At 59.3% G+C, this 26,302-nt stretch overlaps 3 protein-coding genes across 11 annotated transcripts in view; 2 read left to right on the top strand and 1 right to left on the bottom strand.

Annotated features, from left to right (window-relative positions):
• Positions 1 to 7,417: 7,417 nt before the first annotated feature.
• On the top strand, positions 7,418 to 12,389 carry LOC111156535 (2-oxoglutarate and iron dependent oxygenase domain containing 2). 3 transcript variants are annotated; one of them, XM_022517495.1, is made up of 7 exons: positions 7,418 to 8,170; positions 8,563 to 8,619; positions 9,328 to 9,441; positions 9,531 to 9,630; positions 11,111 to 11,238; positions 11,467 to 11,724; positions 11,799 to 12,389. In XM_022517495.1, exons 1-7 carry the CDS (start codon positions 8,039 to 8,041, stop codon positions 12,060 to 12,062), a joined length of 1,053 nt encoding a protein of 350 aa, XP_022373203.1. In that variant the 5' UTR covers positions 7,418 to 8,038; the 3' UTR covers positions 12,063 to 12,389. The 3 variants fall into 3 exon arrangements, with proteins under 3 accessions (XP_022373203.1, XP_022373204.1, XP_022373205.1); XM_022517496.1 differs by lacking the exons at positions 7,418 to 8,170; positions 8,563 to 8,619 and adding an exon at positions 8,632 to 9,191; XM_022517497.1 differs by lacking the exons at positions 7,418 to 8,170; positions 8,563 to 8,619 and adding an exon at positions 9,930 to 10,047 and having other exon boundaries at positions 9,361 to 9,441.
• Positions 12,390 to 13,416: 1,027 nt separating this feature from the next.
• LOC111156365 (ADP ribosylation factor like GTPase 6 interacting protein 4) lies at positions 13,417 to 15,790 on the top strand. 6 transcript variants are annotated; one of them, XM_022517177.1, is made up of 6 exons: positions 13,417 to 13,532; positions 13,863 to 14,036; positions 14,496 to 14,783; positions 14,867 to 14,984; positions 15,377 to 15,446; positions 15,526 to 15,790. In XM_022517177.1, the coding sequence occupies exons 2-6, from the start codon at positions 13,874 to 13,876 to the stop codon at positions 15,580 to 15,582; spliced, it is 696 nt and encodes a 231-aa protein (XP_022372885.1). In that variant the 5' UTR covers positions 13,417 to 13,532; positions 13,863 to 13,873; the 3' UTR covers positions 15,583 to 15,790. The 6 variants fall into 6 exon arrangements, with proteins under 6 accessions (XP_022372885.1, XP_022372886.1, XP_022372884.1 ...); XM_022517178.1 differs by having other exon boundaries at positions 13,441 to 13,517; XM_022517176.1 differs by having other exon boundaries at positions 13,466 to 13,532; positions 14,472 to 14,783.
• A 73-nt stretch (positions 15,791 to 15,863) lies between these two features.
• The window catches only part of LOC111156364 (phosphatidylinositol transfer protein membrane associated 2), a 103,170-nt gene continuing 92,731 nt past the window's right edge, over positions 15,864 to 26,302 (bottom strand). Inside the window, exons 15-25 of one of the 2 annotated variants that reach the window (XM_022517170.1) lie at positions 25,430 to 25,600; positions 24,829 to 24,978; positions 23,604 to 23,768; positions 21,552 to 21,700; positions 21,107 to 21,223; positions 20,703 to 20,819; positions 20,441 to 20,589; positions 20,197 to 20,346; positions 19,625 to 19,808; positions 19,399 to 19,527; positions 15,864 to 19,311 (exon numbers count right to left, since the gene is read on the bottom strand). In XM_022517170.1, the coding sequence (XP_022372878.1) occupies positions 18,988 to 19,311; positions 19,399 to 19,527; positions 19,625 to 19,808; positions 20,197 to 20,346; positions 20,441 to 20,589; positions 20,703 to 20,819; positions 21,107 to 21,223; positions 21,552 to 21,700; positions 23,604 to 23,768; positions 24,829 to 24,978; positions 25,430 to 25,600 (1,805 nt within the window). In that variant the 3' untranslated portion in view covers positions 15,864 to 18,987. Of the gene's footprint in view, positions 19,312 to 19,398; positions 19,528 to 19,624; positions 19,809 to 20,196; positions 20,347 to 20,440; positions 20,590 to 20,702; positions 20,820 to 21,106; positions 21,224 to 21,551; positions 21,701 to 22,746; positions 22,909 to 23,603; positions 23,769 to 24,828; positions 24,979 to 25,429; positions 25,601 to 26,302 lie in introns of both variants that reach the window. The other variant, XM_022517171.1, reaches the window with a different exon arrangement.

Below are 26,302 nucleotides of genomic sequence, written 5' to 3'. Positions count from 1 at the left end.
CTCCGGAGGGACAACCTGCCAGCCCATGTGGGAGTTACGATCTTTGCTTTTTTCCTTCCTTCATTTCCCCCCTTCCTTCCTCTTTGTCGTTCTCTCTTTTCTTTCTTCCAACAAATATTTGTGCAGCACCTACTATGTGCCATGTGTCATTCTAATCTGTTGAGATGCAACAGTGTGCAAACAGAATCTGGGCCCTGCTGGAGCCGGCACTCTAGTGAGGGAGGCAGGCAAAACCCACCATACATAAATCAGTTACATCTGGTTGGAAGGGAAGACATTTTAGAGAGAAAAGTAGAGCAGGATTGTAGGGATTGAGAGAGGGGAAGCAGCAATACCCACTGAGGGACTGCTAGGGGCAGCGTGCTAGGAATACAGCTGAATGTGAAAAAAGGAAGACCCCGGGGGGGCGCCTGGGTGTCTGCCTTCTGCTCAGGTCATGGTCCCAGGGTCCTGGGATCAAGCCCTGTGTCGGGCTCCCTGCTCACGGGGAAGCCTGCTTGTGTTCCCTCCCTCCCTGTCTCTCTCTCTGTCAAATAAGTAAATAAAATCTTTAAAAAAAGAAAAAAGGAAAAACCCCATCCTTTGCAGAGTAGGGGAGACAGGAAACCAACAGGTAAGTACGTAAGATCATTTCATTTAGTGGTAAGTGCCATAAAGGAATAAAACTGGGTGCGGCCACGGAAAGTGACACAGGGCCACTCAAGCTGGGAAGGGCTCTCTGGGAAAGGTGCAAGGTGACCAGGCTTCCGGGCAAACAGTGCGGCCTGAACCAAGAACCTGGGAAAGTAGATCAAGGCCCAGAGGGGGTGGCAGGTGGGGCAACATATCCCCTCACCTCTCCATCCTTCAGTCAAAGGCTTAAAGCACTCCGAATTTAAAATAGCCTCTGCCACTCACACGGACAGCCTCCTTCAAGGAGAATTTGGCAAAGTCCAGATTTTAAAAAGCATTTTTTTTTGACCCAGTAGGATTTTCTTCATAGATAAGACTGGTCGAGGGGAGCAAAGATCCTAGTTTGCAGATAGTTACTGTAGTAGCAAAACTCTGAAAATACCCTTAATACCCTTCCATAGGGAACTGGCAAAATCATTACAGAGCGGGGCTCAACAGAAAAGTGCGGCAGGGAATAAAGCAACGTATGTTTGTATGTGTCTGCATACAGTAGCTATGTATAGGTACGGAATGACCTCCTAAATTGATTGGGTAAAACCAAGGGACAGAATAAAGTTGGAGCAGGCTAACGTTCATGCAAACACAAAAAGCAAATATATGATTGTACGTGAAGAAAGTATCCTGGACGGGCTATCCAAACGTCAGAGTGCCTCAGAGCTCGGTCCAGATCCAGGTTCCAACATCTTTGCTGAGTGAAAACAGCCGTCACAGTATTGAAGGAGGAAAACAATGTTGGAGGACTGACGCTGCCTGACTTCCAGACTTACTATGAAGCTACAGTGATCAAGTCAGTGTGGTTTTGATGAAAGAATAGCCACACAGATCAATGGAACACTATAGAGAGTCCAGAAATAGACCCATGTAAATCAGTCAACTGATCTCTGACAGAGGAGCAAAGGCAGTACAAAGGAACAAACACAACCTTTTCAACAAATGGTATTGGAAAAACTGGACATCCATATGTTAAAAAAAAATCTAGACTCAGACCTCACACCTTTCACAAAAATTAACACAAAATGGACCACAGACCTAAATATAAAATGCAAAACTATAAAACTCTAAGAGGATAGGGAAAAAAAATCTGGATTTTTCTTGGCTATGAAGACGATTTTTTTAAAAAAGATTTTATTTATTTATTTGACAGAGAGACAGATCACAAGTAGGCAGAGAGAGAGGGGGAAGCAGGTTCCCTGCTGAGCAGAGAGCCTGACACAGGGCTCCATCCAGGACCCTGACTGAGATCATGACCTGAGCAAAGGCAGAGGCTTTAATCCACTGAGCCACCCAGGCGCCCTGTATGAAGACGATTTTGCATGCAACATCAAAGGCATGATTCATGAAAGAATTGATAAGCTGAACTTCATGACAATTAAAAACTGCTCTGCAGGGGCTCGGGTCGTGATCTCAGGGTCCTGGGATCGGGTCCCACATCGGGCTCTCTGCTCAGGAGGGAGCCTGCTTCCTCCCCCTCCCCCCATTCTGCCTGCCTCTCTGCCTACTTGTGATCTCTCTCTGTCAAATAAATAAATAAAATCTTAAAAAAAAACTGCTCTGCAAATATATGGTCAAGAGAATGAGACGACAAACCACAGACTGGGTGAAAATATCCACAAAAACCTGTATCTGATAAAGTCTGTTATCCAAAATATACAAAACTCAACAATAAACAACAACAACAACAACAACAACAACAAAACCAGCCCAATTTTAAAAAGAGGCAAAGACCTGAACAGACACCTCACCAAATGAGATATACAGGTGATGAATAAACATATGAAATGATGCTCCACGTCATGTTATTAGGAAATTGCAAATGAAAACAACGTGATACCATTACCGACCTCATAGAATTGCTAAGATCCAAAACACAGACAGCACCAAATGCTGGGGAAGACGTGGAGCAACAGGAACTCGCACGCACTGCTGGTAGGAATGCAAACAGTACAGTTACTTTTGAAGGATTTGGTGGCTTCTTATAAAACTAAACATACTTTTACTGTATGATTCAGCAATCACATGCCTAGGTTATTTACCCAAATGAGCTGAAAACTGATGTCCATGTAAAAGCCTGCAAGCAGATGTTTATCGAAACTTTATTCATAATTGCTGGAACTTGGAAGCAGGCAAGATGCCCTTTAGTAGGTGGATGGATCCACTGTCGTTGATCTCTGTCAAATAAATAAATAAAATCTTAAAAAAAAAAAAGAAAAACCCCATCCTTTGCAGAGTAGGGGAGATAGGAAACCAACAGGTAAATACATAAAATCATTTCACTTAGTGGTAAGTGCCACTTACTTATATGTGGTCCATCCAGACAATATACTAGTATTCAGTGATCAAGCCACTGAAAGACATGGAGGAAACATAAATGTCAATTACTAAGTGAAAAAAGCCAATCTGAAAAGGCGAGGGGATGATTCTGATTATATGACATCTGGAAAAGACAAAACCATGAAGGTGGTAAAAGGATCCGTGGTTGCCGGGGGTAGGGGTGGGGGAGGGATGAACAGAGGGTAGGGATGGGGGAGGGATGAACAGAGAGGGCGCAGAGGATTTGGAGGGCAGTGAAACTATTCTGTATGAGACCATGATGGTAGAGGTGTGTCATTCTACGTTGTAAAAAACCACAGAATATACGACTCCAAGAGTGAAGCCTAGTGTACACTGGGCAATAATGTGTGATGTGAAGGAATGGGTTGTAACAGATGTACCACTCTGGGAAGGGAGGTTGACAGTGGGGGTGGGGGTGAGGCATATGATCAATCTCTGTACTTTCCACTCAATTTTGCTGTGAACCTTAAACTGCTCTAAACAGTAAAGTCTAGGGGCACCTGGGTGGCTCAGTTAGGCATCTGCCTTCGGCTCAGGTCATGATCCCAGGGTCCTGGGATTGAGCCCCCCCATTAGGCTCCTTGCTCAGTGGGGAAGTCTGCTTCTGCCGCTCCCTCTGCCTGCTGCTCCCCCTGCTTGTGCCCTCTCTCTCCCTATCAAATAAATATAATCTTTTTTTAAAAAAAATTTGACAGACAGAGATCACAAGTAGGCAGAGAGGCAGGCGAGGGGGGCGGCGGTAGGAAGCAGGTTCCCTGCTGAGCAGACGGCCTGATGCAGGGCTCGATCCTGGGACCCTGGGATCATGACCTGAGCTGAAGGCAGAGGCTTTAACCCACTGGCTCACCACCCAGGCGCCGCAATAAAAAGATTTTATTTATTTATGACAGAGAGAGTGAGAGAGGGAACACAAGCAGGGGAGTTGGAGAGGGAGAAGCAGGCTCCTTGCTGAGCAGGGAGCTGATATGGGACTCGATCCCAGGACACTGGGACAATGACCCGAGGTGAAGGTAGACACCCAATGACTGAACCACCCAGGTGCCCCCAAATAAATAAAATCTTTAAAAAAATTAAGTCTGGGGGCACCTGGGTGGCTCAGTGGGTTAAGCCTCTGCCTTCGGCTCAGGTCATGATCTCAGCGTCCTGGGATCGAACCCCACATCGGGCTCTGTATTCAGCGGGGAGCCTGTTTCTCCCTCTCTCTCTGCCTGCCTCTTTGCCTATGCCTACTTGTGATCTCTCTCTCTGTGTCAAATAAATAAATAAAATCTTAAAAAAAAAAGTCAAGCCTGTTTTTAAAATGGTTAAAATGGTTTTATGTTATGTGTATTTTACTGAGGTAAATAAATTATAGTGTTCCTAGCAGCCTCATTCATGACATCTCCAAACTGGAAACGATACAAGTGGCCTTCATCAGCAGAATGGCTCAGGGGATAGAGTGGTCATCCGGTGGAACACTAGGCTGCCACGAAAAAGCACAGAGCTGCCACTACACAGGACAAGAGCCATGAATCTCACCAATAGAATGCTGAGTGAAAGAAGCCGCATGCAAAATAATACATAGTATCTGATTTTATCTGTATCAAATTCAACAACAGGCAAGACTAATCTTGGCTCTTAGGAGTCCCCATAGTGATTTGCCTTGGGAGGTGGGTAGTGGCTGAGCAGGGACACGGTGGGGGCTGGAATGTTCTGTTTGGGGGATCTGGATGTTGGTTACGTGGGTGTGTGGTTTGTAAAGATTCACCAGCTGTACTCCTGACATGTGCCCTTTTTTAATAGTGTGCTCTCTATAAAATCAAGTCTGTGTATAGATACATATATAGAAATATTTACACATGTAACACGCATATATTCACGTACATATACATGCATACCCCTCCCCCACCAACACACTCTGGAATCAGATAGAAGGGTGTGTGCTGTAATTCTGGTCCTGCCACTCACTAGGTTTATGACCCTAGACAGGCCCCTATACTTCACGGAGCCTCATCTGTAAAATAGGTTTCATACTACCTCACACAGGGGCGCCGCCTGGCTGGCTCAGTTGGTACAACATGCAACTCCTAGATCTCAAGGCTGTGAGTTCGAGTCCCACGTGGAGTATAGAGATTACTTAAAAAAAAAAAAAAATCTCAAAAAATCTATAATACCCTCCCACCACACACAACAAAAACACATCAGTGCTTGTTGAGAACACACGGACCCAGTACTTACTATTAATATTCTTGCTGTTGTTCCGTTTGGTGATTGAATCCAGACTGGGGCGGGGTAGGGGTGGAGACACTGATTCCAAGGAGAAGGGGGCCCCTGGGAGAGCCGGTCTGAACGGATAAGCAGAACATGCTTATCTTGCAAACTACTGCAAAGGGAGAAACAGTATGCACTGGCAGGGGTGGGGGGGATGCATGTGCCAGGCCTGCCCTGGGCCTCTGAGGGAGGAAGGCAGTTATGGGGGTAATGCACACAGAACTGGGGAAATGGATCCTTCCTGGAGATCAGGGCCCTTCACTATCATTGGGCAATCAAGACACCCATGAAAGTTTAAACACCTTCTCAGACCACACAGCTCTGGGCTGCGGAGCTGGGTCCTTGAGAAGGAAGCAGCCCCTGAGGGTCATGCTCCCCCTTGGGGAAGCCTGGTACCTTTAGGAGGCTTGGGCTGGGTCCCAGGATCCCTGTGGCTCAGACTCCTGTTCTATTCCAGACTCTACTACTTGTGAGGCATCTGACTTTGGGTGGGCTATTCAACCTCTCTGACCTTCATTTTCCACCTCTGCAAAATGGGAATAATTCCTACCCTTATGGTTTGTTGTGAGGATTGGGCAGCTTCCCTTCATGTGTAGAGTAAAATCCAAAATGTTAACAGTGGTGTCCTAAGCCCAGTGGTTTGGCCGGAATACCACCCTGGCCTCATTCCCTAGGACTTGTCCTCTCGTATGCCTTGCTGTTCTTCAAGCACGCCTAGCTCGTCCCACTGCTGGGCTTTGCACTTTTAACTCCCCTGCCTAGAACCCTCTCCTGCCAGATCTTGCTGCAGCCTTGGAGTGCGGCTGAAATGCCACTCTTTGGGAGGCTTTCTCCGGCCATCGGTCTAAAGCGGCCACCTCCAGGCATTCACCACCCCATCACCTAGCTTGTCTTCCTGGCACTTACGACTGAATGAAAATAACTTGATCGCGTACTTGTTTCCTTGCTTACTCCCGTCTCCCCACCTTGACTGACACTAGAAGCGCAGGGAGCTTATCTGTCACTCAAAACGCACTTCCACATGCTCACCGCCATCACTCAGGATGCCGCTGGCCAGCCAGGGTGAAAACCAATCAGGCTGTTGGTGTAGGTTTTGCCCTGAGAGCAGAATTGTGCCTTCTCCCAGCCCCTCAAGGTGCTGGCGGGAGATCTGGACCCCCAGACATGTTCGTGGATGTCTCCATGAACTGGAAAGGACGGTCTGGCATGGTCGCACAGGATGTGAGAGTCTCCCATCTCCCTTTGGGGCCCTGGGACCTTAGCCTCGGGGCCCAATTTCCCACAAAGCTGGGAGGAACCAGGGGCTGTGCTGGATGTGTGAGTGTGGGTGATAGGTGTGTGAAGGTGTGCATGAGTATTGCGTGTGTGAATGAGTGTGCGGCTGTGTCTGTATGTGAAGTGCTGTGTATGACTAGGTGTGAGTGTGTCAATGGCATGAGCACACGTGTGATGGTGTGTGAATGCGTGTGAGCACGTTAAGGGTGTGTTTGAGTGTGTTAAGTGTCTCACTGTGGATGTGAGTGTAAACCTGTGCATACATCCGGGGGGAAAGGAAAGCATCAAGAAAATAAACCCCAACAAGCACAGAGAGGAAATTTGAAATCCCTCATAATCCAACCATTCTGAGAAACCCTGTTGTGGTGAACGCTGGGGCATCGCCGCCCCTCTCTGAGCCTCTGTTTGCCCATCTGTAACATGGGTGACATAACAGTACCTCGCTCAAAGCTTTGCTGTACGGATACAAGGAAAGACGGTGGGAGATCGGCCAACAGGAGTTACCATTTGTGGTCACCTGTGTACCCGGGCTAAGAGGGGAGTCTTCCTCCCCACTCCCATCCTCGCACCAAGCTGAACAGGGACGGAACTCTAGGATCGGGAAGGGGGCTTCATCCCCTATAACGAGCCTTAGTTTCCCCATCTTAGCAACAGGGCTGAGGTCCAAGCTTCCTCCAGGAGCTTTGCAGACCCGGGCCTGCAGGGTGCACGGCGGACCAAGGTGGGGATCCCCGGGGTAAGAGACGTAGGAGCTACGATGGGTCTCCCTGAGCTGGGGGTGCACGCTCTACAAGAAACATACTCATCTCACACTGCGGCTGTGCAGAACTCCGACCGCGCGGTGCGGGGTGTGGCCGCCTACAGACCACACCCTGCTCCCCGCCCACACTCCAACCCTTCGGCCCCGCCACCGGAAGTCACGCCGGACGGAGCGTCTTCGCGGGGAGGCTTTCGCCCGGGGCCTCGGCGGCGAATCCCGACACCGCGGCGAAGGCTCGAGGAGTGCCGGACAGGGGCCCGGGCAGACTGCTAAACCCAGGCTCAGACGCACAGAACGGGCTAGTGGCAAGTTGGAGCGCTCGGACCCCAGGCATCGTCTAACTACCCTCCTGCCGTTTGCCTCTTCCAAAGCTCCGAGCAGAGGAGGGAAGCGGCATTTAACAAAAAGCCTTGAGGGGTTCCAAGTCCCAACTTGCCCCCGGCCCGTGGAGGTGTGACTCGGTTTGACTATCTGTAGAGTGGGGAGACTAGTCCCCTCCCTGTGGATGGGGAAGCTGTGAGGCGGCACGAGAAGACCACGCGCTCGCAGCCGAGCCCGTCCGCCACACCCCGGCCTGGGAGCATCTCTGTCCGCCGCACCCCTTTTTTTGCGGCGGCGTCTTGGTTCTCTTCTGCACTTGGGAACTTGGAACGCACCCTTGCCGCCACCTCCCCGCCAAGCCACGCCCCGCTGGGGGCGCGCCGGAAGTGCTCCTACGGAAGCCGGCGGGGAGGCGCGCGCCTCTTCGCCATGGCGACGGCTGGGGCCCCGCGGCGCTTCTGCCGCTGCGCCTGTTTCTGCTACGAGAACCTGTACGTGGCGCGCTACGGGCTCCACGTGCGCTTCCGGGGCGAGGAGCAGCTGCTCCGGGACTACGGCCCGGTGAGTAGCCTGCACTGGCTCTGCGGAGAAGCGGGCGGCAGGCGTTCGCTGGGCTCGGGTGCTCCGATCTGGGTGCACACAGAACTGGGGAAATGGATCCTTCCTGGAGAGCAGGGCCCTTCAGCGGGTAGAGCAATATCGCCCGCTGAGGCTGTCGTGAGCGACGAATGAATGAGCGTCCTTGTAAAGTGCTTCGGGCAGGGGCCGGCGCGGGGAGCCCCTCGGCGCGGTTCCTAACTGCAGCTGGGAGCCCCGCTCTCCGTTGAGCGAGCTTCTCGACTGTCCTCCTCACAATGACCCCGTCGGTTCGGGGCTCTCCTCTCCACCTCCACGAGGGGAAACTGAGGCCCAGAGACATTAGGAGACTTGCTCACTGGACTTTCTGCTCTCAGATCCTGCGCAGCCGCGGGTGTGTCAGCCCCAAGGACTTCCAGCAGCTCGTAGGAGAGGTAACTGCCCGCCTCTGCCCCTCCACAGCCAGCCTTGCCCTTCCTCTTCAGACTGGGCCAGCAGTTCGAGGGGGCCTCCCAGCCCTAGGTCCCTGAAGGGCTCCTTAGACCTCGGCTTGCCCTCTTCCTACGCCGCCTCACTGCAGCGCCTGGGGCTTGGCACCAGAAAAAGAGAAAGTGGAAAATGCCGAGTTGTCTGCCTCACACCCTCTTGAGACACTTGCCCGGGGTTTCACAGCAGGAGGAGCTGAGATCCCACCAGGGCAGCCAGGCTCTGGCCTCTTCCTCTCTTCACCCACCCCCACTTTGGTGGGTGCCAGAGCTGCTGGCATCTTCTGTCTCCTTCCTGGCCTGGGGGTGAGTAAGGGGAAGCTTCCCCCTGCAGCCTCTGGAACACAACACCCGGCTGGGATTCCATTCCTCTCCCTCAGCAGCCCAGCTGGTGGAGCATGTCCAGGGGTTCCCATCCCAGTCAGGCTCTGAACTGTGCAGCCCAGAGCAGGGTGGGCCCCTTCCAGAAGGAGCTGCCTTCAGCTAACAGCTTGGCACCGGCAGTTTACCGAGGGAGTCAGGTGTGTAGACAGACTTGGGTCTCAACCCAGGCCCTGCTGTGGCCTTCCTGAGCCTCAGTTTCCTCCTCTGCATAGTGGCCTTGGGGTGGGGGTGATGGGAGGCTCCATCTTGGTAACCGGGCCCTCTGCCACGCAGCTTGAGCAGGAGGTGGAGCGACGGCAGCGGCTGGGGCAGGAGTCGGCTGCCAGGAAAGCCCTCATTTCGCAATCCTACCACCCGGTGAGGCCCGATGTCTACAACACGCTGCAGGTACCCGGCGGGGCCAGGTCACTGGAAGGAGGTGGAGGCGTCCTGGCCTGGGACCCGTCTGCCTCACCGCTAGTGCCTTCTGCCCCCAGGATGAGGCTCTGGCCCCCGAGTTTTTGGCCGCAGCTGAGTACAGCACGTCACCAGGTGCAGACTTCGAAGGCCTTCTCCAGCGGCTGGAGACGGTGTCTGGTGAGGTCTTGGCCCCATCCCCTAGTGGGAGTAGGACTGGGGGGTGGGACACTGGGGTCCCTCCGCCATGTCTGCCTCCAAAATCCAAACCAGCAGGAGCTAGAAGGGCTGGTGGGACTGACCTGCCAGGGACTGGGCGTCAGTATTCACTTACTCACTTGCCCAGCACATACTCAGTGCCCGTTTCAGGGGTGAGTCAGCTGGCATACTCGTTTGAGGGGTGGGGACTGAGGAACTTCACAAAGGGACAACTAAGACAGGTTTGCATGACAGTGAAGCACCCACCCCAAACCCCCCAGCCCAGGGCTAACAGCAGTCTGGGAAGCAGACAGTTGCTATTCCTACACCTGGAGAAGTGGACGAGAATGAAATTTCTTGAACCTGCACGACCTGGAGTTGTGGGAGACGGGCGGCCAGGTAACTGCTGTGACCTTGAGCAGAGGCACAAAGCCAAACGAACCTCAAAAATGCCCCATCTCTCCTCCTTTGGATCTCCTGCTGGGATCTCTGGCAAAACCCAGCAGGAAGTGCCAGCCCTTCCAAGTTCCTTGAATCCCTCTGCCTCAGCGTCATCATCTGTGAAATGGGGAGCGCTAGTGATACCCATCTCCTAAAGTGTGATTAAGCGAGGTAATGTGCTGAACGGCCCGGGGACACAGTGCTCAGGAAAGGTTCCCTTATCTTACGGTTACTGTTATTCCTAGGTCTGGCAGTACCCTGGGGAGACAGGTGTGCAGTGTTGCTCCCTTTATGATGCTTGTGCTCTCTTGTGAGGCACAGGCTGGAATGTGAACGAAGCCATCCCTCCTAGACTGGAGGGGCCCCTCCTCATTGCCATTCACTCCCCGACAGTGAAGACTGTGTGCAGGTTGTCTGGGGCGGGGGGCTGGGCTGTGAGCTGGCTGAAAGTGGGGGCCATACGAACACGGCACCCTAGGGCACTGGTCCATCTGCCCAGAAATATTTGTATTTCTGTTCTCTGCTTGGCCTCTCTATAACAGGGCCCAGTAAGAAGAAGCAGGCCCCCCTCACCCCTCCTGTGTGAGGAACAGAGGCTCCAAAGGCACTTCAGTTGGGGTGCAAATGTTGGTGGCCAGAGAAAGCCTGAGGCGGCTCTGTGATCCCTGCTTGGCTCCATCACTGGCCTGCTGGGGGTCACTGGGCTAATCCCTTCCCATCTCTGGGCCTCATCAGAACTCACCATCAGAGTCTAGAGACTAGATGTGTGGGTGGCTCTGGAAGCAGGGGGAGAGGCTCCAGGGACCAACGAGGGGGCCCAGGAAGAGGCCTCCCTGCCGCCCACACAGTATGTCCGTAGTGGTCACAACAGCCCTGAGAGGTGAGTACCCGTGTCCTCCCCATTGTACAGGTGAGGAAACTGAGGCAGAGGGAGGTGACCAGGCATGCACAGGCTCACACAGCTCCAGAGGACAAAGACCCACACTGGAGTGCCCAGCCAACCCTGTCCCTCTCTTCGCAGGGGAGAAGCGTATCTACCGGGTGCCGGTGTTCACAGCAGCGTTCTGCCGGGCCCTGCTGGAGGAGCTGGAGCACTTCGAGCAGTCAGACCTGCCCAAGGGAAGACCCAACACCATGAACAATTATGGGGTGGGTGAGGCAGGGACAGCAGGCGCTGGGGGGCTGTATGTGCGGTGCTGGAGAAGAGCTGTTGGGCCCTGTTAGGGTCTTGGTCTCCCCGTCTGTAAAATGAGATCATGGTAGGATTATTATGGAGTTGGTATCTGCAGATAACACTGTCCTTGTTAAGAGACTCCCCCAGGGACCCCAGGTGAGGCCCCGTCCCTTTCCCCGCTGACCCGAGGGTCCCCCTCCCAGGTGCTGCTGCACGAGCTGGGCCTGGATGAGCCGGTGGTGACGCCACTGCGGGAGCGCTTCCTGCAGCCGCTGACGGCCCTGCTGTACCCAGACTGCGGGGGGGGCTGGCTCGACAGCCACCGGGCCTTCGTGGTCAAATACGCCCCGGGCCAGGACCGGGAGCTCGGCTGCCACTATGATAACGCCGAGCTCACCCTCAACGTGGCCCTTGGCAAGGCCTTCACGGGGGGCGCCTTGTACTTCGGGGGCCTCTTCCAGGTGAGTGTGTGTGACCCACGGGGCCGGGCCTGGGGCAGCCGGAAGTGCCCAGGCCTGAGCCCCACTTTCTGCAGGCACCGACAGCCCTGACCAGACCCCTGGAGGTGGAGCACGTGGTGGGCCAGGGCATCCTGCACCGGGGCGGCCAGCTGCACGGGGCCCGGCCACTGGGCACGGGCGAGCGCTGGAACCTTGTCGTCTGGCTCCGGGCCTCTGCTGTGCGCAACCGCCTGTGCCCCATGTGCTGCCGCAAACCCGACCTGGTGGACGACGAGGGCTTCGGCGACGGCTTCACCCGCGAGGAGCCCACCACCGTGGATGTGTGCGCGCTGACTTGAGCGGGGTCGCGGTGGGGTAGCACGGCCAGCGAGGGCTCTGCCTCCTTGGGTTGGGCCGGACAAGAATAAACTCCCTGTCTCCCTCAGGCCCTTCTTGGTTCGAAAGGACACACAAGCGTCTGCGTCATTCTTTCAGCAGACAGGCTGGCGTGGGTCCGGTCTGTCCGAGCCAGAAACTGAGATGGGGATTCCTGGGCAGGTGGTTTGTTGAAGGAGTACCTTCAGGAGAAGGGCGTGAGGGAAGGACAGGGCAGGAAGGAGCTGGGCCAGGATGTGGTTTCGAAGGGCATCCAGCCTCGGCCCAATCCCACGGAGGGCTCTGGAGCCCGACTCTAGCAGCCGGCGGCCTGCATCAGTTAGGGTGGGGGTGGGCTGGGCGGGTGGGGAAGTGGCATCCATCTCCAAGGCAGGGTGGCTCCCAGTGGCCAAGGGAACCTCCCAGAGAAGAGCACAGATGTGAATCAGCAGTCGCCACAGCGGGGTGGAACACATCTGTCTCTGAGGGGGATTTGGGAGAATCACCAACAGCAACTTCTAGTTGGTACTGAGGGCTTAGCACAGAGGGGTGTTACGAGCAGGTGCTCGAGCCAGACTGCCTGGGCTCAAATTCTGATTCTGCCGCTTCCAACGGTGTGACGTGGGACAGCCACGTAGCCTCTTTGTGCCGGTTTCCTCCCCTGGAAAGAATCCATCGTCTAAAGCTGTTGTGAGAGTCAAATGAGTTAACGTTCATAAAGTACTTTATAACAGTCCTCCGTGTCTGCTGTCATTACTGATGAGACATTTGCAACTGGGCAGCCCCCAAACTGGGTGAAGAGTGCAGCTGTGCCGGGTCCGGGTTGTACGTTTGCAAACCAGGGGTTTCCGTTTCGAAATCCAGAGCTCTGGCTTTCCTGGGAAGGTGGGAGGATCTGGGACACCGGGCCCCGTTCCACGCGGGCAAAATCAGCAGCAGAGCGTCAGCTGCCCACTCCGGACACGGGCCACAGCGGTCCCGCCCTGGCGCTGTCACTAGGTGGGAACGCGGCAAGGACCAGGGGTCTCACAGCTTGCTGGGGTGGACAGGTGGGCAGGCACCCCAGGTGCTGCGGCCGCGAGGAAGGGCGGTCGGAGACCGGGACAGGGCGGCGGCAGAGGCCGGGGAGTATGCACGGCCTCGCGCGCGCCTGGGGCGGAAGCCGGGATCCCCAGCTGCCCTCTTCGGGAGGTCGGAGAGCCAGCCTCCGTTTCTTGGGCTGCCCTGGAAACGGAACCCGGGGCCTCAGGACTAAAGGCGGCAGCGCCTCGCTTCCCAGCCGGACGGCCTCTCCGAGCACTGCCCCGGCCGGAAGTCCCCTCGCCGCCGCTTCCTCACGCGAAGGCGTGGTGCGGGCCCGACGGTCCCGCCAGATGGGCGGTTGAGAAGGGGACAGAGCGGCTGCGGGGACCTTCCCTAGGGCGGCGAGGCCGCGGAGGGCGCGGGGGTGGAGGGTAGGAGCGCAGGGAAGGATTCGGGACGCACCTGGCGGCTGAGGACCGCGGCGGCTCCTAGGGGCGCCCGAGCGTCCAGGCGTGGGGCGGCCGTGCGCAGGCGTGGAGCGGTCGGGCGGGGGCGGGCCCTTAAAGGGGCCGAGGCCCGGGGTGTCTGCGCAGGGTCTGGGGTCCCCGGGGCTGGGGGCGGATCGTGCGGTGGCCGCGGACCCCCTCGGTCCCTGCACTGGGTGGTGATGGGCACTGGGCCCCTGAGAAGAGCCGCCCTCCGAGCCCAGTCTGGGGGCCGGCTGTGTGAGCCCCAGTTCGAACGTGTCTCCCCGTCTCCAGCCCGCGGCGCTATGGCTCACGTCAGCTCTCGCAAGCGCTCCAAGAGCCGAAGCCGGTCCCGGGGCCGCGGGTCCGAAAAGAGAAGGAAGAAGAGCAGTAAGGACGCTGCTCGGAGCTGCTCGGCTTCTGGATCCCAAGACCACAAGGCCAGCAACACCTCCTCTGGGGCGGAGGGTGAGGACCGGAGGGAACGGGAAAGGGGTGTGGGAACTTTAGGGAGGAAGCTGCAGGCAGCTGGGCGGGCTTCTCGGGATGGCTGTGGGGACATCGCAGTGAGCCGTAGAGGTTTGCAGAGCGCAGGACCTGGATGTCTGGGAAAGACGCTCAGATTCCAGAGGCTGGTCTGGCTCATTGGGTATGGATTGAAGGGAGCACGTACTGATGCTTTTTGTGCAGCTGGAGCTGAGATCTGGGGGCTGGCTGCCCTGCTCCTGGTCAGACAGTGACTGGGTGGCTGGGTGAAGCCCAGAAGGCGCCTCTCCAGAGAGTGCTGATCCCTGCTCTGGAAGGCCCTGCTTGGAGGGTCTCACCCCTCCGTCGTCCCTCTAAGCCTGCCACAGGCCAGAGCAAGGGGATAAAGGTTTACTTCTTCCCCTCCTGGCCTTCCAGCCTCACCTTCTCCCTGCATCACAGAGAGAAGCAAGCACAAGGCCCGGAGGAGACCACGGTCCAGCTCCTCCTCCTCTTCTTCCAGTTCTTCTAGCTCTTCTTCCTCTTCGTCCTCCTCCTCTTCCTCCAATGATGGCCGGAAGAAGCGGGGGAAGCACAAGGACAAGAAGAGGAAGAAGAAGAAGAAGAAAAGGAAGAAGAAGCTGAAGAAGAAAAGCAAGGAGAAGGCAAAGCTGCAGCAGGGCGAGGCTCTGCCGGGACCCTCGCTGGACCAGTGGCACAGATCGGCTGAGGAGGAAGAGGATGGCCCAGGTACGCTGCTGTCCGGCGTGCAGGAGGGGAAGGGCCCCCTCCCTGAGACCCAACCGCCCACTCCCTGCCGTCTCCCCTTGCAGCCCTGACGGATGAGCAGAAGTCCCGCATCCAGGCCATGAAGCCCATGACCAAGGAGGAGTGGGATGCCCGGCAGAGCATCATCCGGAAGGTGGTGGACCCGGAGACAGGACGCACCAGGTGGGGAGTCTTGGCGCAGCTCAGCCCTACACGCTCTGCACGCTCAGGAGGAGAGCCGATGGCTGCTGTGCTCAAAAGCCAGAGACCGGAGAAGAGTAGTTACTCATTATGGGACGCCCTAGGCTGTTCTTTATCGTCCAGAGCAAGCAGTTGCGGGGGTTGCAAGGGCCTTGAGCGGTGTCTTCAAAGAGCCAGTTGGCCGGTCTGATGGCAGAGCCTACCCAGCTGCCTTTGTCACGGTCCCAAGGGCGGGAGAGGGGCAGGAGTGGGAGCACCTAGGTTCCCCCTGCTCAAGGGAGTGGGGGCCTGAGGCCTGGCATCTCTTTGCCAGGTAGGTCTGGTTCTGTTGCTCTGGCCTTGGAGGCTCAGCCCCCTCTCCCCTCCTCCCCCAGGCTCATTAAGGGAGATGGTGAGGTCTTAGAGGAAATCGTGACGAAGGAACGACACAGAGAGATCAACAAGGTTGGTGTCGCCCCTTTCCCCAGGGTCCACGCCCAGCTCTGTTTCTGATGTGTCCCCTTCTGTGTGCTTCCTTCTCTAGCAAGCCACCCGAGGGGACGGCCTGGCCTTCCAGATGCGAGCTGGGCTGCTACCCTGAGGGCCCTGCTGGCTCATTTTGGTGGCCTGGCCTGGAGGCTGGCTTCAGAATGGGCACCAGGGTGTTTGTTTTTCCTCCTGTGGACTGGCCTCTGGCCCGGCCTCCTCTCAGATCCAGGGGATAGAGGACAGGGTCACTGGCCTAATCAGTTTTCCCATCTCCTGAAAGAGCATAACTTCCCAAATATTAAATGTTCCCTGGTTGGAAACTTTGTTAATGTTGGTTTTTGTGCTGAAGGGAGGGAAGGTTGCCACCCAGCCTCCAGAAGTAAAACAAGGGCTCCAGGGGTTTTTGGGAAAAGGTGGGATGTGCCCTTGCGCCGACCACCTTTGCCCTGCTCGTCCCCGGATCAGCCTGCCTCGACCAGACGCTGCACTCACCCCAGCTGCATCCTAAACCCAGACTTGGCTCTTGAGCCCGATGCCCTGACTGGGGGGCACACTGCGTCCTGTGCCCTTTATCTTGCAGATGCCGCCTGTTCAGGGTGCTGGTGCTGGGGCCGGGCGGCCGGGGCGAGGCTCCTGGCCCAGGTGACAAGCTGCGGCCTCTGTGAAGCAGAGAGGCTTTCCGCACCCACCTCACTGGGTTGCTGTGAGGATGAACGGGAGTTTGTGTCTAGGAAGGGGCTGGAAGGAGGCCCAGGGCAGGGGAAGGCTTGTGTGAGCCTGTCTGTATGAAGGCAAGTGTAGTGGGTGTTGTTTACTGGGAAAGATGTACTCTCGCTGCTGCAGCTTTAGCTCCAGCACAGGCTGTGCCCCCGTCTTGGACCCTCATCCCCAGCCGGTGTTCTGTGTTTGCTGGTGCAGTAAAGAGACCCAGAAGGAAGCCTTCCTGCTTCTTTAATCGGTGTAATAGACAATGACACTATACAGAGCACACTGAGGCCCGAAGGTGCGGGGGTAGCAAGGGCGGATGGGGCGAGTCAGGACGCTGCTCACACATGGCCCAGACAGAGACGGGAGGGGCCGAAACGAGACGACGGCGACGGGGCGGGCGGGCGGGCAGCTCAGACGGAGCTGGGAACCTTGGGCGTGGGGTCTCTGCTGAATCCGTCTTTAGAAATCAAAGAGAAGGCAGGTGCTTGGATGTGGGGTGGTGGGCTGAGGCTCAGTCCTGGGGCTGGGGTTGGGAGTGGGACTAAGGCTTCTCCTCCAACAGGCCTGGGGTGGGGGTGGCAGTCAGCAAGGCCTGCCTCACCCTTTGGTTACGACTGGTCAGGCCTGAGCCCTGCAGCTCAGCACCCAACACTGTAAACATTTTTGGTATTTTTAAGGGACTCTGCCCTCCCTCTCTTAGTTTCTGAAAAACTGGTGCTTCCCTAAGAAGAGAATGTGCCAAAAGGAATCTTAAGGGAGGCAGGAAGCAGACCTGGATATAGAAGAGAGACGTCAGTGGGGAGGGTGGGCTGCCCATCTCACCATCTATGGCTGAGAGCCGCTGGGAGAGGCCCAGGGGACTATTGCTGTTGTCCTTGGCATGGCGGGCAGCTGGGCAGGCGGGCGGAGAGCGCGGAGCTTGAGGCAGCTGCCGGCTGGGAGAGGCCGAGCCCACTGCCCTCGCGGCCTCCCCGGGCCAGGAGGCCTCCCAGCCTTTATTGCAGGCGGGCCCGAGACTCTTCCAGGTGCTTCTCCGGATGGCTGGTCCCCGAGGCGGTAGGCAAGATGGGGCGAGGTGGGACCGACAGAGGAGGAGGCACTGGCCGCAGGGGCCCCTCGCCGGGCTGTGATTGTCGGGCCGAGCGGTTTCCCGCCGGGGGCACGGGGGTCGGGTATTGTACTTCCATGGCAACACTTACATTAAAACTTGGTCCATAAAATAACCGTCGCTTTATACATAACGCCTGGAACAAAAACAAAAAGCTACATCTTAAATATGAACAAACCCTGAAGGTCCTAACCCTCCGGAAGTTTCTCTCGGCACAAAATAAATAGCTTTCACTCTGTGTAGACCCACTTTCGCGGAACATCTACATGACCCTTTGGCTGTACATATCTACACACGGGAGAATGTCAACATCCATCCGTGGGCCTCCCCGCCCCAGCCCGTGAGGCCGAGGCCGTGTCCAGGTTGGCAGCAGCTTCTCAGTCGGGGCCTGGCCAGGCCCCCCGCGCCTTACAGAGAAGGTGGAGGAGCCGCAGAAGGGCTGCCCGGGGCCGAGCGCCACGGCGGAGATCGCGGTCGCTTCTGGGGAGGAAGGGCTGATGCTCGGCCGGGCCTGCAGGACAGCGCGGTCCTTACCAGGTGGGGATGGCGTCGTGGCTGCCTGCCCTTAAGCTAATGAAGCAAGTTGTGGCTTCTGAAATTCGGCGTCAAAACGGAATTGGCATTAAAAAAACCTAAGTGTTGCCCCACTCACCCCAGAGTAGAAATTCAGTGGAATTAATGGGGGTTGGGTGAGGCGGGGACCCCATGCCCTGCTGCGTGGGCAGGGGGCCAGGGCCCCGGGACCCAGAACCAGGCTGGACTCCGTCACAGTGCTGGGTGTTCTCAGGTGGAGGGGCTGCGTTTGGTACTGAAAGAGTTAAGAAAAGGAAGCAGCCAAGGATTGCTCGTTTAAAAAAACCTCATAGAAATCAGATTGGAGAAGTAGAAAGGTGTAGAAACGCAGGAGAGCAAGGCCGTGGCCTTGACCGGCGGCAGGCGAGGTGTGGAAGAGGAGGCTGGTCCGGCCGGGCCCAGGAGCCCAAGGCGTGGCTTCCGGGGAGCCGGCTCTGGGCCTCAGCAGCCTCGCAGCCGCACTGGGTTCCAGGTGGGGCAGGTGGACGGGCAGCGGGGGTCGGGGGCTGCCACAGCGCTGGCGGGCCAGGCGGAGCTGCAGAAGTGAAGACGCGGCCTTTCTCTCCTCTTGCGCAAGCGTTTGCCTCCCTGGCAGCAGGTCCCAGACGGGCGAAGGTCGGCTTTTCATGCATGTCTGTAGCCACAGGAGATGGGAACGGGTCTCCACTCTCAAAAATCAGTGCAAAACCAGTGAGGTTGAACAGTTGAGTAACTCGAGTTAACAAGAAGCAGGCTGTCCCCCGCTGGAGCTGTGACCGAGTGGGAGGGGACCTGGGTGTCAGGGTGAGCTAGTGGATGGGAGGTGGCGGGCTGGGCCCGGGCTCAGGCCTGGCGTCGGGATGCTGGGAGGTCAATGCAGGATGAGTGTCTAGGCGTGTTTTCCGGGCCAGTCCACGTGGGGAGTCCTGGTCCCTCTGTCATCCTGGGACAGGTCTTCCTGCAAGCTGGAACTCCTCAGACCCTAGGACGAGGCAGGGCTGGGAGGGCTGTGTGGCACGGCCTACGTCCTCCGCCAGGCCCTGGGACAAGCTTGTCTCCAGCCGACACTGTGTGCCCATCAGGCCTCCTGGCGGGGCTGGCCGCCCTGGCCTAGCACCATGGAGACCACAGCGCCTCACCCACGGGGTCCTACTTGGGGCCCGCGGCAGCCCCGGGCTCCGGCCGGCCGGCCATGGTGCGGCCCCAGCAGCCTGCCGCCACGCTCATGCTGCGCTGGCCCCGCTGCTCGCCGTCCGCCTGGCTCTGCGTCCGATCGTGCCGGTGGCCGGGCCCGCTGGGCTGGGCCGAGATGGTGCGGAGCAGGTGGTTCCGGGAGCGCAGGAAGTCGCCCTGGCCCGGCAGGCCGAAGCTGCCCTTCCGCAGCGCCATGCGGGTGGCGGCGTTGCGGGCCGGCCGCGCCCGGTGGTTGTACTTGAGCTGGGCCAGGTGAGCCGCGTAGCCATCCGTGATGAACTGCGGGGCAAGGCAGGGAGGGAGGGGGCGGTCACGGCCGGGTCAGGGCCACCTGCCCGGCCCGCCCGGCCCGCCCGGCCCGCTCACCTGGCACTGCTGCTGCAGCTTCTTGGTGGGCCGGCCCACGATGTAGATCTGCATGGGGGACAGGCTGATGGAGCTGTAGACCGCCACGTCCTTGGTGGAGCCGTAGGCCGCGTGCACGCGCAGGTGCAGCTGTGGGGGAGACTGGCGTGGGCACGGGCACGGCCCTCCCACCCCCGCCGCACCCCCACCCCCTCCGCACCCCTGCCCCCTCCCGTCGGGGACCCACCTCGGAGATAAGCAGCTTCAGGAAGTTGGCCTTGTGCCGCAGCGGGTCGTGCACCAGACCGTCGCAGAAGGACACCACGCCATGGGGGAAGTTGTGTTGGGCCAGCCACGCCACCACCCGCTGCTTCTGCATGTCAGGCCGGCCCGTCACATAGATGATGAGGTAGCCCAGGTCCTGCCAGTGCCTGGGGGTGAGGGGGGAGGCCTGGGTGTCCCGCTGCCGCCCCGGCCTCTCTCCTGGGCCACCCGTCGTCCAGCCCCGCCACGTTCTACTTGGGCCGTCGGAGAGCGCGTCTCTGATTGGGCTCAGCAGAAGCAGCAGCCACTGCGAGGAGAGCCAGCCAGGCCGCCCGGTCCCCGTGGGTGCCCTCTGCAGCAGCTGTAACCGGCCTCCTCACGAGCCTCACCGCTTGGGTGAGGAGCTGGGGCATCCGCATCAAGGGGTCATACCGTGAGTTAGTGGCAGTGCTGACTCCATGGGCCTCTGCCTAGTGTCCCAAAGCCGTCCCCAGCTTGGCCTCCAGGAGCTTCCCGCCCCCATGCCCGCCCAGCGTGCCCTTCGGGGTCACTCACCGCACCACGTCCACGGCCCCGGCCCGCACTTTGGGGTCGCTGCCCATGATGGACACACTGGCAGCAAAGGAGCCGTCGATACTGAAGACCACGAACTCCGTGCCCTTGGGCAGCACGGTGATGTAGCTGTCCGCAAACGTGTGGTCTCCCCTGGGAAGGGGAGCGCGTTAGAACCCACCAGACCTCCTCCCCCCCGCCCCCAGAGGTGGCCGGCCTGGCCCGCTCCCTCCCCGGAGGCGCTCACCTGACCACCATCTTGATGGGGTAGACGCCCACTCCCAGGCGGTGGGACTCGGGAATGGTGTAGGACACCCGCCCGCTGCTGTTGGTCACCAGAGTGTCCAGGTACAGCCACTCGCCCGAGGGCGGCTGCGTCATGATGTGCACGTCCACCTGGGAGCCAGGCGGGCTGGTCAGGAAGCGGCGGGCCCCTGGCCTCCCGAGCCTGCACTCCCCAGCCAGTGGGAGGCCGGGCAGGGGCTTCTGCGACCTCCCCAGGTCCTCACCTTCTCCCCCGTCAGAGTGACCATGTCCAGGGGCCCGTACATGAACCGGCCCGTGAGAACCTGCGGGCCATCCTCGTTGGCGACTGCGTCATTGATCCGGTGGTTGGCGGTCACGTTCTGGGGACAGGAGGAGGGAGGCGGGTCAGGGGAGGGGAGGGAAGGATGGCTAGGATCTCCTGGGCCTGGAGGGTGAGCACAGGCTTGAGGTCGGAAGGCCTAGGCTCAAGTTCGGCTCAGACCTACCCGGCCTTGGTGCCCCTCGCAGTCTAGAGAAGGGGAACTAGCTCCAACCCCACAGCCCGAGGATTAGGTAAGACAGCACGTGACTCTGTGACTCGGTCTCCTCGACTGTGGCAGGGTGTCTCGTGAGGGCTCAGCAGGACAGTGGCTGTGCGGCCCCTCACCCGCAGTTTCACATGGGTCCTCTTGCGCTGCCACTTCTCTCTTGGCTTCGACGGGGTGAACACCGAAACCTCCTTGCCGTCCAGCTCCAAGATGCTCGAATTGTCGTGCCGCATGACCTGCGAGGGCAAGAAGCAGGCCACGGGCCGCCTCAGGCCTGGGGCTGCCTTTTCTAGGAAGGGGAAGCCAGCGGCCCTCGGAGCCGGAAACGGGAGCCTGTGAGGGGTCGGGGGACACTCTTCAACCCACTGTGGTCCCCCGCTGGTCCCCCCCAAAGTCACATGTCCTGTATGTGCGCGTTCAGCCCCAGCCGCCAGGGCTCCTCCGTGCTGCTCGCCCTGGGAGCTCCCACTGCCCTCCTCGTCTACGAAAGGGGCCCTGTCAGCCGTGTCATCACTTGGTCCCTGTGTGGGGCCTGGGGGCAGCGGGCGGTGGGCCCCTGGGTACCTGTCTCAGCAGGAAGGAGACCACGTCCGTTGACTCCCAGTAGCTGGCATGGAAGAGGTGCGGCAGAGCCACCGTGGGGAAGGCTGTCAGCGCGTCGGGGCAGTACAGGGCGTAGTCAATCCGCTTCTGGCCCCACCACTTTGCTGCAACTGCCGGGGGTGGGGGGGCCTTGACCAGCTGCCCCTCGGAGGGCACCAGGCCCCTCAGGCTCGGCTCAGCCCAGAGGCTAGACCCTCTTCTGACCAGGGGACGGGGGCTGCAGCCAAAGCAGGCCTCCTCCCTGGCCGGGTGACAGGAGGGAGCAGGGAAGGCCCAGGACCCCAGAGGAGCGAGCAAGCAGCCAGCAGGCCTGGGGATGAGGGTGCGGGAGGCTCCGTGGAGAGCAGCGCGCAGGCCGTGAGGAAGGAGGGTGTGGAGTTAGGGAGAGGGCACAATCCCCGTTGGAAGGCAGGCTTCTTCCTGGTCCTGTGGCAGATCCTGATCCCCTGCCCTGAGCCCCGTCGCGTCCTCGCCAGGCCTCTCCTGCCCCCCATCTGCCCTGCAGGCCTCAGGCCGGTGACAGGTTATGTAGGGGTGAACCCAAGGCAAGGCCTGATGTCCCCTCAGCACCTGCAGGCCAAGTGTCAAGGCTTGGGTGCAAATCCAGGCTCCCACTCGGGGCTGGGAAAACACCCTAGCTCCAGGTAAGGGTTCAAAAGTGCCTTTCTGGGGCGCCTGGGTGGCTCAGTGGGTTAAGCATCTGCCTTCGGCTCAGATCATGATCCAGGGTCCTGGGATCGAGCCCCGCATTAGGCTCTCTGCTCTGCGGGGAGTCTGCTTCCCCCCTCTCTCTGCCCGCCTCTCTGCCCACCTGTGATCTCTCTCTCTCTGTCAAATAAATAAATAAATAATCTTAAAAAAAAAAGTGCATTTCTGACGGCTGCGCGCGGGCTGCTCCGTCACTGCTGTCTGGTGGGCCGGGGCTCTCCCGGCTTCTGGCCGAGGCATGCTTGCACAATCCCGTGGTCCTCAGCCTCCAGCCGACTCCGCCCCGTCCGCCGCCTCCCCGGGTCTGCACCCTCCCAGCCCGAGCGTCTAGCTCCCTGGTTAGGCTTCAGCGGGCAGGGCCTGATGGTGAGATGTGCCTGGAAACGGTGAGGGACCCTCGTTAGGGGAGGACAGCGCGTGTGGACAGAGGCCGTGTGACGCCCGGTACCTTCTCTGGTGTCCAAGTCAGGGAGGCGGGGCGCCCGCTCCAGGCTGGGGCTCGCCTGCCCGGCCTGTAGGGGGGACCCCGGGGTAGTGGGGGGTGGGTGGGGCAGGGCGAGCTGCGATAGGCGCCGGACACTGGGGGTGTGGCTGAGCGACACCGGGGCCTCTGAGAAGCGAAACGACGGGACGGGGTCAGCCGCGCTGGGACCACCGGGGTGCCACCACAGGCCAGGAAGGGCGCTGGGAAGAGGGCCAGCGCCCTTCCCACAGAAGGATACTCATGCCGGCCTCAACCCAGGTGCAGCCCGATCACGCGGTCTGGGAGGACGGAGGGGGCAGCTGGCCCTGGGCCCTGGCAAGGGGCTGACCCGGGCTCCACTTGCAGCTGCTGAGAAGCTTCGGAGAAGCCAAGCAGCGAAGGAGGCCACGCTGAGGTCTTGCCTCCCTGGCTCCCCTCAGCTGCTCTCTGGCTCGTCGGGGTCGGGCTGCTTGTCCAGAAACAGCCCACAGCTTCCTCCTCAGGGAGAACGTCCCCACTCCCTCAAACCCCTGCGCCGGGGCTAGGACGCCTCTTCCCACGCCCATCGCCTCCTGCCTGGACTTGGCCCTGCTGGGCCACCCCTTCGAACACTCCCTCCCTCCAGGGTCCTCTCTGGACATTTGGGGCCGTTGTGGGTGTCGAGCAGACCCCGGTCACTAGCCACCGCTTGCCAGTAATGCCTTCCCCAGCTGTCTCCAGACACCGCCAACCACCCCGGGGCTGGCGGGGCTGGTGGGGGGCGGAGAGGGTAGTGCATAGTGCAGACCCCCTGCTAAGACAGACGAGAGGGTGCAGGGAGGGCAGGCCACCGCAGCACTCACTCTGGGCAATGCTGGACGCTGTGTAGCTCTCGGCCATGCCCGACACCTGGCTGGCGATGCTGATCTCACTGGCTCGGCGCAAGCCTCGGGTGGCGGGCGCTGCGCCTGGTGAGGAGGGGGCCGCGTGCTCTTGAAAGACTGTGTTGTGGGTCTGGAGTGCGTCTGCTGCAGGTAGACAGGAGCCGGAGACCAGTGGGTAAGAGAGGGCCCCCAGCCCAGCTCCCCACCGGCCCCCTGAGCAGCAGGAGGTAGGGCCCAGCATGCCCCGGGCAGGGTGGGCTGGAGCCGTGGCCGACCCCTCCACCTGCAGGCGAGCGGTGGCATCTGAGCACAGCTGGCAGTGAGGGGGGGACCAAGCATGCCCGGGGCCTGCCTGCTCAGGGCCGAGAGGGCAGGGCACAGAGCTGAGGTGGGAGAGAAGGGAGGGCTGGGGCAGGGACGGACAGACAGACCGACACAGACACAGTAGGCAGGGAGGCAAGGCGGCCAGGCTCATGCCCCCCCTGGCCACCCATCTGACCCAGCACAGCTCCTGATACCCTAGCCCTCCCAGCCTCCTGGGCTCCGCCTAGCAGGCCTGACCTGCAGGGCATTGTAGCTGGGTTTGGGGGTGCTAACAGGAGGGCCTGAAGCGGTCTCTGGGGGATGCCCAGGGCTGGGCGCTAAGGGCAAGGCAAGCCCCTCCCTGCCTGTCCCTCACACGGGCCATACTGAACCAGCCTTGAATGGGTGTCTGGGGACAAAGTGGGTGCCAAGGGTGTGACTGGGCCAGGGCAGAGCAGGGAGAGTGGGGGCTCGGCTCGAGGACCCCGTGTAGGTGGGTACATGAGGGGCCTGGACCCCCACAGGCAGGGAAGGAGTGGGACTCTGGATCGACCCCTCACCGGGACCGGAAGCTTCTCTAGCAGAGCAGGTGGGATGAGGGTTGAGGCCTCACCCCTTCTCCTAGCTGTCCCCTCCAGCCTCACAAATGGGAGATGGAGCCTTTGGACTCACACCCGTGCTAGGTGACCCCAGGACAGCCGCTCTGCCCTCTGAGCTCCCGGGCTCTCGGTGTACAGAGAGGAGGTGTGGAAGGCCTGATCCCTAGGACTTGTCCTGTCTGGTCTCCATGGGACACCACTGTCCCACAGACTCCAAGTGGCCAAGGAGGGCACGGGAAGTCCCTGAGGACCAGCAGTCAGCCAGCGAAGCAGACGCCACCACGAACGGGGGTGTTACACACACTCAGCACAGCCCGGGCTCGGACGGGGCCCGTCTTGCCAGGTGAGCGCGGGAACGGGGATACTGGTTTCCAGGAAGCCGTCCCCTGGGGGGAGAGGGGCCAGGGGCCCACCCTCCAGGACCAGCTCGGGGTTTCTCTGCACTGTCTCGACTGGAGGCAGATGGGAGAGAACAGAGGACAAGAACAGACACTCGCATGGGCAGTCCAGACTCGCTCCTCCAACATGGACACGGGGGGGTTCCTTGAGGACCAGGACGTGACAGGACTCCAGGACACACTCGAGGACAGGGGGTGTGGATGGGGGCTTCCCGGGAAGGGCCAAGAGTGGGCGATGGGCAGCAGCCCTCACACAAGTACCCTGCTCTGAACCCCGTCGCCACCCACTGTCATGATGGGTCCTCACAGCGGGGAGGGGATCCTCATCCCAGTCTGTCCCCCACTCCCGCACCGGGGGTGAGGCCCTGACCCCCTTGGCTGATGCATCTCGGACAGACACCAGGCACCCAGCTTCCCAGAGGAGCTCAGTGCAGGCTGCCCCTTCCAGCCCAGCAGGGGCCCCGGGCCACCCCCCCACCCTGCGCCCCACCCCAGGGCCTCTCACCCAGCAGCGTGGAGCAGCCGTCCCCCAGCGGGTAGCGCTGGTAGCGAGGGATGCTGAAAGGGGGCAGGGCGTGGAATCTCCGCTCCAGCAGAGGCTCCAGGCGGGAGGCAGACGGGTCGGCAGGGTGGAAGAGGTTGTAGACTTGCTGGCAGGCTGGCCGCAGCTGGAAGACTGGGGGCGGGGGCGGGGGGCAGGGAGGGGGATGGCAGAGCCCTGAGGAGGCCGGGTCTATGGGAGGGGGCCTCCGAAAGCTCCTCTCTCTGGTTTGGTATATGTCTGTTTATTAACCAAATTTGTTTTAAACCAAGCAGGGTGGGGCCGTAGGCTGTGCGATGGGGCTGCTCTCCTAGCGGGTCACGGTTGCCGGGGGAACGGGGACCCTAAGCGTAAGGAGCAGTAGTAGATGTCTCACCTTTAAACACACACATAGGAACAGGTGCCATGCTTCTGAACCTCCCCTCCTCCCCCAAGAACACAAAAATGTGGGCGTCCTTCATTTCAGCCCTGCAAGTTCCACGGACCCCCATCTTGGGCCCTGGGTGTCCTCCGTGGTGGGCCGGGCTGGGATTTAGCCAACCAGCGGCTCCCTGCGGACCGTTGACAGCGGTTCTGGTGTCTTGTGATTACAGATGATGTTGCCAGACAGCACTGTCCCTAAGTCTCTGCTTCTGTACAAGCCACCTCTGACTTGCTCTTGGGTAAGTGTCCACACCTCTCTAAGCCTCGGTTTCTCGCTCTGTAACCTGGGGATGTAACATGGGCCCTGCACGGCCCCTGTAAGGACACCGGGGCTCCATGGGCCACACTGGCTGAGCCGGGGGGACACCTTGCAGGGAATGCTGCTCTGACAGGCTGCTCAGAGGCATGTCACAC

Source organism: Enhydra lutris, unplaced genomic scaffold (genome assembly GCF_002288905.1).
Source record: "Enhydra lutris kenyoni isolate GAN:26980312 unplaced genomic scaffold, ASM228890v2 scaffoldscaffold46, whole genome shotgun sequence".
NCBI lineage: Eukaryota > Metazoa > Chordata > Mammalia > Carnivora > Mustelidae > Enhydra > Enhydra lutris.
The sequence above is the reverse complement of the archived record's forward strand: the minus strand, read 5'-3'. Positions and strand labels throughout refer to the sequence as shown.

Excerpts from the sequence above, each read along its gene's own strand:
- LOC111156365 (XM_022517172.1), top strand. The coding sequence starts at position 13,769 with ATGGGCACTGGGCCCCTGAGAAGAGCCGCCCTCCGAGCCCAGTCTGGG. Across the intron at positions 14,037-14,471 it reads CACCTCCTCTGGGGCGGAGG|CCTCACCTTCTCCCTGCATC; the intron begins GTGAGGACCGGA and ends CTGGCCTTCCAG. Across the intron at positions 14,985-15,376 it reads CCGGAGACAGGACGCACCAG|GCTCATTAAGGGAGATGGTG; the intron begins GTGGGGAGTCTT and ends CTCCTCCCCCAG.
- LOC111156535 (XM_022517495.1), top strand. The coding sequence starts at position 8,039 with ATGGCGACGGCTGGGGCCCCGCGGCGCTTCTGCCGCTGCGCCTGTTTC. Across the intron at positions 8,171-8,562 it reads TGCTCCGGGACTACGGCCCG|ATCCTGCGCAGCCGCGGGTG; the intron begins GTGAGTAGCCTG and ends TTCTGCTCTCAG. Across the intron at positions 8,620-9,327 it reads TCCAGCAGCTCGTAGGAGAG|CTTGAGCAGGAGGTGGAGCG; the intron begins GTAACTGCCCGC and ends TCTGCCACGCAG.